At 44.1% G+C, this 8240-nt stretch overlaps 1 protein-coding gene across 2 annotated transcripts in view; it reads left to right on the forward strand.

Moving 5' to 3' along the window:
- SIN3A (SIN3 transcription regulator family member A) overlaps positions 1–6821 on the forward strand; it is a 73546-nt gene extending 66725 nt beyond the window's left edge. For both annotated transcript variants that reach the window (XM_027067813.2, XM_027067812.2), the window contains exons 20-21: positions 1344–1551; positions 5448–6821. In XM_027067813.2, the coding sequence (XP_026923614.1) occupies positions 1344–1551; positions 5448–5678 (439 nt within the window). In that variant the 3' untranslated portion in view covers positions 5679–6821. The remainder of the gene's footprint in view (positions 1–1343; positions 1552–5447) is intronic.
- The last annotated feature ends 1419 nt before the right edge of the window (positions 6822–8240 follow it).

Raw genomic sequence — 8240 nt, forward strand, 5'->3', positions numbered from 1 at the left:
CTTTCAGGTAAAAATAGTGATCCATTTGCGACTCAAGCAGTGGTCGAGTGCTTTTCTGTAAGAATCCCATTGTGTTTTGGCACACTAGGGTGCTTTATGTGTAGTTCCCATTTTATTGCACAGCGTATGAAAAAGATGGGAATCTTTCAACTGCCAGAGCATGGCCAGTGAGAACACAAAGATTCCTGAAGACAGTTTAGTGCCACCAGCATTTTTATTCACCATTACCTTTTTCACTGCCAGTGCAAATGTTAACACAGGAAAAAAAAAAGTTTCATTTTTTTGAGAGAGGGAGAGGGATAGAGAGAATCTTAAGCAGGCTCCATGCCAAGGGTGGAGCCCAAAGCGGGGCTCCATCTCACACCTGTGAGATCACAACCCGAGCCGAAATCAAAAGTTGGACACTTAAATGACTGAGCCACCCACGTGCCCTAGGAAAAAAAAGGTTTTCTTATACATGTTTCCGTGTTAGTACATTTTAGTATTATTATGAAAATAGTTTTGATCTCCTAGACCTCCTAAAAAGTGTCTTGGAACCCGCAGAGGTCCTTGGACCAAAGAACTGCCATCCTGCAGAAATACATGTATACAAAGATACTCACTGAAGCAGTGTTTTTCATAGCATAGTATTGGAAACAATAGAATTGTCTAGCTGATAGTCTTTCTGCTTACTGGCAGAGAGGATTCAGCACTAAATACCTGCCAAGACATCCACTGATATGAATTGTCTTCTTAACTATGCGTGTAGAATAGCAGGAATTAAGTACTCTCTTTGCGGTAATTGAAAAAATAGGCATTCAAATAATTTTCTTTGGTCTGTGGTTCAGGTGAGGAGCCCTAATTGATTTTTGTTAAGGAATGGTTAAGGCATGTTCTCTGCAGCAGTTCAAGAAAATGTGACAAATCTTTGTGTGATGAATTGACGATATCTTCACATTAAGTGAAAAGTTGAGAATAATATTTATAGTATGATCATGTTTTGTCTTAAAAAACAAATCCCAAAACGGAACTATAGCAAGTGATTACATATGTTACTGATTCAGAGAGACCTAGAAGTTTTTAAATCAAAAACTGCTATCCGTGGCTATCTCTGCCAAGGCACGTGGGATTTGGAAAATCAGGGGTAGGAGATGGTTACAGATTCCTGGTTTTTATTCTATGTATCTCTGCATTTGAACTTTTTTTTTTTTTTTTTTTTTACAATGAAACCATTGGGCATTATATGTAAAATCCTGGTAAGTGCTATGAAGACATATATATGATAAGGAAAACCCCTCTGAGGGGACTTCTGGGAATCTGCGTCTGGATGAGCTCTCATCCGGCATGGCTTCTCTGCATTGTAGGAATCTGAGGCGGATCCGGAAATGTCAGCGTGGTCGAGAACAGCAGGAAAAGGAAGGGAAGGAAGGAAACAGCAAGAAGACCATGGAGAATGTGGATAGCCTGGATAAACTGGAGTGTAGATTCAAGTTGAATTCCTACAAGATGGTGTATGTGATCAAGTCAGAGGACTACATGTATCGGAGAACTGCCTTGCTCCGGGCTCACCAGGTAAGAACGAGTAACTGAATTTCTCCACACCCCTCCTTCCCCAGCCAGGCCCAGACCTACCCCAGAGGCTTCTGACTGCTTCTCTCCCTTTATGAAAACCACCTCGCAGATTTGAGAATTGTTGAGTAAGCAGGTGTATTAGTCTATTAAAGATATCAGGGGGCACCGGGGTAGCTCAGTCAGTTAAGTGTCTAACTCTTGGTAATTGGCTCAAGTCCTGTTCTCACAGTTCCTGAGGTCTAGCTCCACTTTGGACTCTATGCTGACAGCACAGACCCTGCTTGTGATTCTCTCTTTCCTTCTCTCTCTGCCCCACCCCCCACCCCCACTTGCTGACTTGCTTGCTCTCTTAAAAGTAAACAAATAAACTTAAAAAAAATGTCCAAACAAAGAACCACAGACTGCGCCTTAAACAACAGAAATTTTTTGTCCTACAGTTCTGGAGGCTAGAAGTCAAAAATTGAAGCGTTTGGCAGAGTTGCTCTGAACCAGGGCTGTGAAGGAGAATCTGCTCCCTGCCTCCTCTCCTAGCCCCTGGTGTTTTGCTGGCAGTCTTTGGCCTTCCTGGCTTTCAGGCCTCTGCCTTCATCTTCACATGGTGTTTTTCCTATGTGCCTGTGTCCAATTCACCCTATTTATTTATTTATTTATTTACTTATTTAAATTTTTATGGTTAGAGTGCAAGCTGGGGAGAGGGGCGCGGGGGGGGGGTGGGAGAATCCCAAGTAGGCTCCATGCTGAGTGTGGACGTCGGGCTTGATCCCGCAACTCTGGGATTGTGACTTGAGCAGAAATCGAGTCAGACACTCAACTGACTGAGCCACCCTGGTGCCTCCAATTTACCCTTAAAAAAATTTTTTTTTTGTTAACGTTCATTCATTTTTGAGAGATACAGCATGAGTGGGGAAGGGGCAGGGAAAGAGGGAGACACAGAATCTGAAGCAGGCTCCTGGCTCTGAGCTGTCAGCACAGAGCCCAACGCGGGGCTCGAACCCACGAACCCAATTTACCCTTTTTAAAGGGTACCAGTCATACTGGACTATGGGTTCACCCTGCTATAGTGTGACCTGTCCTAACTAATTACATCTGCAACAACCTTATTTCTCAGGTCACATTCTCAGATACTGGGGTGAAGACTTTAACACAGTGACTTGCAGGGAACACAGTTCACCCCATAACAGCTGGTGGCACCTCAGTGAAATGAAGCTACTCCCAGCATTTATATTTCAAGTGGTATTGCTTATTTGAATTCTATCCGTTTTCACATGCTGTCTCAATTGTGAAGCTTCCTGATGCAGTTATATACCGGGTATTGTGCTAGGCCCTGGGACACAACCAAGGAGTAGAGCATATATGCACTATGAGAGAAAGAAACTGGGTGAAGTGATCGTGGGTAACTGGCACACAGGCCCTGTTTTTGTTGGGGGAGACCTCTCTAAAGAGGAAACGCTTGAGGCCTGAACAATGACAAGGATCCAGCCTGGGGAAGAGTCAGAGGTTGGTAGTTTCCAGGCAAAGGAAACAGGCAAATGCAACGCTGGAAGGGAGGAAAGGACTCGGCATGTTTGAGAAGCTAGAAGCATCAGTGTGCCTTGAGCCATAGGGAGAGTGGCATGTTTGAGGTCGAAGGGTGGGGGAAGACATCATTGCTAGTCTCATAGACCATGGTTGGGATTTTGTTTGTGGTACATGGGGACATTGTTGACAAAGATGGCTCGAACTGCTGTGAGGACAGTGGGGTGACTTGAGGCATGATGCTGGAAAGGCAGAGACTGCTTGAAAGACTGCTCTTGTCCAAATGAGATGTGATGGTGACCTGGGCTATCAGGGTGGCAGTGGAATTGTAAGAATTAGATCAGTTTGGAGATGTAATTGTCAGGATGTGGTCATGATTGGATGTGAGAAGGTAAGAGAAAAGAGAACATCAAGGATGATGCCTGGTGGTTTTTGTTTTTTTGGTTTTTGTTTTTGCTTGAGTAAATCAGAAGTTTAGGGATACAATCTGTTAATACGGAGGTGGGTTAGGGGGCATATAAGGCACTGTGTTTTGAACTGGTTTTGGTTTTTTTTTTTAATGTTTATTTATTTATTTTGAAAGAGAGAGCAGGGGAGGGGCAGAGAGAGAGAGAGAGAGGGAGAGAGAGAATCCCAAGCAGGGTCCGTGCTGTCAACCCCAACGTGGGGCTCAGTCTCACTAACCGCCAAGACCATGACTTGAGCTGAAACCAAGAGTCTAATGCTTAACCGACTGAGCCACCCAAGCGCCCCTGAACTGGTTATGTTTGAAAGGACTACAGGGGTGCCTGGGTGGCTCAGTCGGTTAAGCATCCAGCTTCAGCTCAGGTCGTGATGTCATGGTTCGTGGGTTTGCCCCCGTGTCAGGCCCTGTGCTGACAGCTCAGAGCCTAGAGCCTGCTTCGGATTCTGTGTCTCTCTCTCTCTCTGCCCCTCCCCTGCTTGTGCCCTGTCACTCTCTGTCTCTCAAAGATAAATGTTAAAAAAAAATTTTTTTTGAAAGGACTACAGTTCAAGCAGGAGAATGTTGGATGGGTGTTTTAGTGGACTTCTCTCATGATGCTGTGTGTTGTATGTTTGATGCCAGATTATTTGGGGAGCTAAGTAACACCTAATTCATCTTCGTATCCCCTACTCTGCCTTGCACATAGGCCCCAATAAATATTTACTAGATGGGTAGGTGAAAGCATAAACCTCCCCTGAAGATCTGCTGTGTCCTCATGCTCTGCTGGGCAGGGTGGGGTAATACTGTGAAGAGAAAGTGGGTTTTAAGCCCTTTGCCTTTGCACTGCTTTACTTAGAAGTGGATGGTCACACTGCCAGGGTGACCTAACAGCTGCAACTCATAGGGTCTCATTCAGGGTATGCTAGAAGCACCTGTGATGCTAGTTTCAAAATGGGGGGCGGGGGGCGCCTGGGTGGCTCAGTCAGTTAAGCATCTTTGTTTCTTTTTGAGAGAGAGAGCACAAGTGGGGGAGGGACAGAGAGAGAGGGACACACAGAATCTGAAGCAGGTTTCAGGCTCTGAACTATCCCAGAGCCCGATGCAGGGCTCAAACTTGTGAACCATAACACCCTAACCAAAGCCAAATTTGGACGCTTAACTGACTGGGCCACTCAGGCGCCCCTCCTTTTTAAAAGTTTGAGAGAGAGACAGTGCAAGTGGGGGGAGGGACAGAGAGGGGAGAGAGAGAGAGAAAGAGAGGGAGGGAGCGAGGGAGGGGAGAGAGAGAGAATGAGAGAGAATGAGAATGAATGCCAAGCAGGCTTTGCAACTGTCAGCACAGAGCCCAGTGTGGAGCTCAAACCCACGAAACTGCAAGATCATGACCTAAGCTGAAACCAAGAGTCAGACGCTTAACCAACTGAGCCATCCAGGTGTCCCAGGCGTCTAACTCTTGATCGTGAGATCGAACCCTGTGTCAGGCTCTGCACTGACAGCACAGAGCTTGTTTGGGATTCTCGCTTTCCCTCTCTACCCCTCCCCTGTTTACGTGCCCTCTCAGTTTTTTTTTTTTTTTTCAATGCAGATTGATGGAAACAAGGAAATCTGTGTTTTTATCAGGTTCCCTAGTTGATCCTGATGAATGCTAAAAGCGAGAAGTGCTGAGCTAGTTCTGCTCAGACCCCATGTTGGCATTTCTTTAGGGGCTTTATGGATTCCAACTCTTTATATACTCCATGTTCTTAATCTCTTTCAATTTTCTTCTTTAAACAGGGACTCCTCACTAACCAGAGGTATCAAGGCTTGACCCCACACCTTTTCCTCTGCTACTTTAGAAAAAAATTAGGCTTTGTATTTGAAGAGGTTTTTTGTTTTGTTTTTTGTTTTGTTTTGTTTGTCTTAGTTCATGGTTTTTTTTCGTTGTTCTGTTTTGCAGTCCCATGAGCGTGTAAGCAAGCGGCTACATCAGAGGTTCCAGGCCTGGGTAGATAAATGGACCAAGGAGCATGTGCCCCGTGAAATGGCAGCAGAGACCAGCAAGTGGCTCATGGGTGAGGGGCTGGAGGGCCTGGTGCCCTGTACCACCACCTGTGACACAGAGACCCTGCACTTTGTGAGCATTAACAAGTACCGTGTCAAATATGGCACAGTGTTCAAAGCCCCATAACTGCAAAGCCAGAGCAGATAACTTGAGGGGGGTGTGTGTGGGGAGCACTTGCACTCACACACACTGAAGAAACAAGGAAGATGCCTTTCAAGCCTCACTGGGCCTCTCTGGGACATGGCCACCTGATCAGTGTGTGGCTGGTGCAACCTGGCACCAAGTGGGCTACATATAAGGAACGTGGATACCTTACAAAGCCGGAGCTGGAACTTTTCCCAAGGGGTTTGGGGTATCACCCTGCTCTGGAGGGGAAGGAAATCCATGCAAGCACAGAGACATGCAGCTTGCTTGCACACACCAGCAGAGCTAAGACTGGAGTCTCCTGGGGCCTGACCTTCGATGAAGGAGCCAGATGCTGTTCACACCTTGACTGGATGGGCATGCACTGACAGACTGGGGAAGGACTCACCGCTCAGATGGATTGTAACTCTGATGGTCACTGCTCCTCTCCCCTCCCCCCAAAAGGAAAAAAAAACTGGATTTGATTTTTTTTTTTTTTTTTTCCTGGTCACTCGAGCACATCTAGATCACCCATTAGATTTTATCTGGGACCTGCAGTTTGGCTTTGGGATTGATCATCTTGTGGGTTTTTCCTGACGAATCCCTCGCTGCCCACCCTTTACTCTCTCCTCTGGTTCTCAACCTCAGCAAGTTCAAATCCGTCGTCCTTTTTAGCTCCCGTGGAACTGTTTTGTACCTGCTTCTTTACTAGTCTACCCTAGTGCCATCCACCAGCTTTACTCTCTGACACACACACACACACACACACACACACACACACACACACACAATTTTAACTTGGTTTTTCTTTTTTTTTTGTAAATAATGTACATACTGTCGATTTTTTATTAAAAGAAATATGCTTTGATGTGCTAGCATAACTGCTCTAGCTTCTTGTGTACCATAGTTCTATGTGGCTTCAGATTTAGTACCTATGAACAGATGTACAAGACATTTATTACACTTTTTACCAAAGGGAGTTACCGTTGTAGTACTTTTGTGTAAAACTTGTCTTCCCTCTTGCCCCAACTTTTTTTTTTCTTTCTTTTTTCTTTGTCTTTCTTTTTTTCTTTCTTGGGTTTTTTGTTTTTTGGTTTTTTTGTAAATAAATAAAGCTTGGTTCTTACTTAAGGAATGAACTCTCAACCCAAGTCCCTTGTCCTCACCAGAGAACTATTGTGGAGTAGGGATTTGGGCTTCAGTTCCTTATCCTCAGCACAAACAAGAATTTGCTTTAAATAGCGATTCATTGCACTTGTCCCAAATCAAAATATTCCAAAATTTTCAAATAGAATACTTAATTCTTTTAGTACATGTTTTTCCCCTTATTTCAACTGTTTGGAAATATTTTGTATTTCGGCAAGTTGTCCAGCTATTTGCATTTCTCTGTGTGTATGTGTGTGTCTATATATATATATATATATATATATATATATATATATATATATATTCCTTAATTGGAAATGGGAGTGAACAACTTAAACACAAAACCAGTATTTAAAAGAAATATGTACAAGGTGTATGGCCTAAATAGGGTTGGGAGAGAAAAAATTTGCTACATTATTAGCAACTGCAAATGGACTTTTATATATTATATATATATAATTGCATAAATTTAGACTAGCAAACCAGATAAACTGATTAGGATTTTTCTGTCTTCAGCCTGGAGTTTATGAACAAAGACATACTGAACCCCTCCCAGTAGTCTGGTAGATTTTTCTCCATCAACCATTACCCTAGTCTTAGTTATAAAGTAACCAACATGTTTTGTGTGGACTTGTTTGCTTAATTAAAACCACCACCACCACAAACTACAAATTTTTTGGCTTCTGAACTTTAAAAACACATGGTATAGATTTCTCTGCTTTTAGACTTTTTTGTTGCAGAGGTAACAGGAGACTCTGAACCCGGAAGTGTAGGGGGTGGTCAAAGAGCCTTGTGGCAGCAGATTCTAGGATGAAGCTGAGCCAATGCCAAACCTGGAGGCACATACAGGCACATACTGAGGGGAAGGCTCTTCCAGCTTTTTCCAGCAATAGCTCACCTGTCACCCTCTGCTCACTCAAGAAAGATTGTGTTAACCTGGAATTGTGGAGGAAATTGATGGGGTCTGACCAGGGGTAGCCCCAGCTGTTGCTGTCCCTGCACTGCTTACAGGTCAGGATAGGGTTTCAGGGTCAGTTCAGGAGAAAACCCAACCCACCAGTGCAACCAAAAAAGGAGGGAGCCTCACCTACACCCAGGGTTTTCACAAGCCCCATCTTTATCCCTCCTGCCTTCTGAAAATTGAGCTCCAAACTCTAAACCCAGCCTGTATTGTAGCAGTGAGTTGTCTTTATTTTAAATCACGTTTGGTACTCTGCACCTAGTCACTTTTCCCTGTGACCTACACTTGAAATGTGAACTTGGTCAGTATCTCCATTAAAAAATATCAGGGCTAGTGTGTATGTAATTTTTCTTAGTAATGATTTTATAGACAAGCACTGCCTGGCAATTCTAGAAGGAAAAAAAAAATACCAGTGGGCTACTAAGGTAAGGATGAAACTGGAGGTGTTTCTTGGATCA

This window comes from Acinonyx jubatus, chromosome B3 (genome assembly GCF_027475565.1).
Source record: "Acinonyx jubatus isolate Ajub_Pintada_27869175 chromosome B3, VMU_Ajub_asm_v1.0, whole genome shotgun sequence".
Lineage (NCBI taxonomy): Eukaryota > Metazoa > Chordata > Mammalia > Carnivora > Felidae > Acinonyx > Acinonyx jubatus.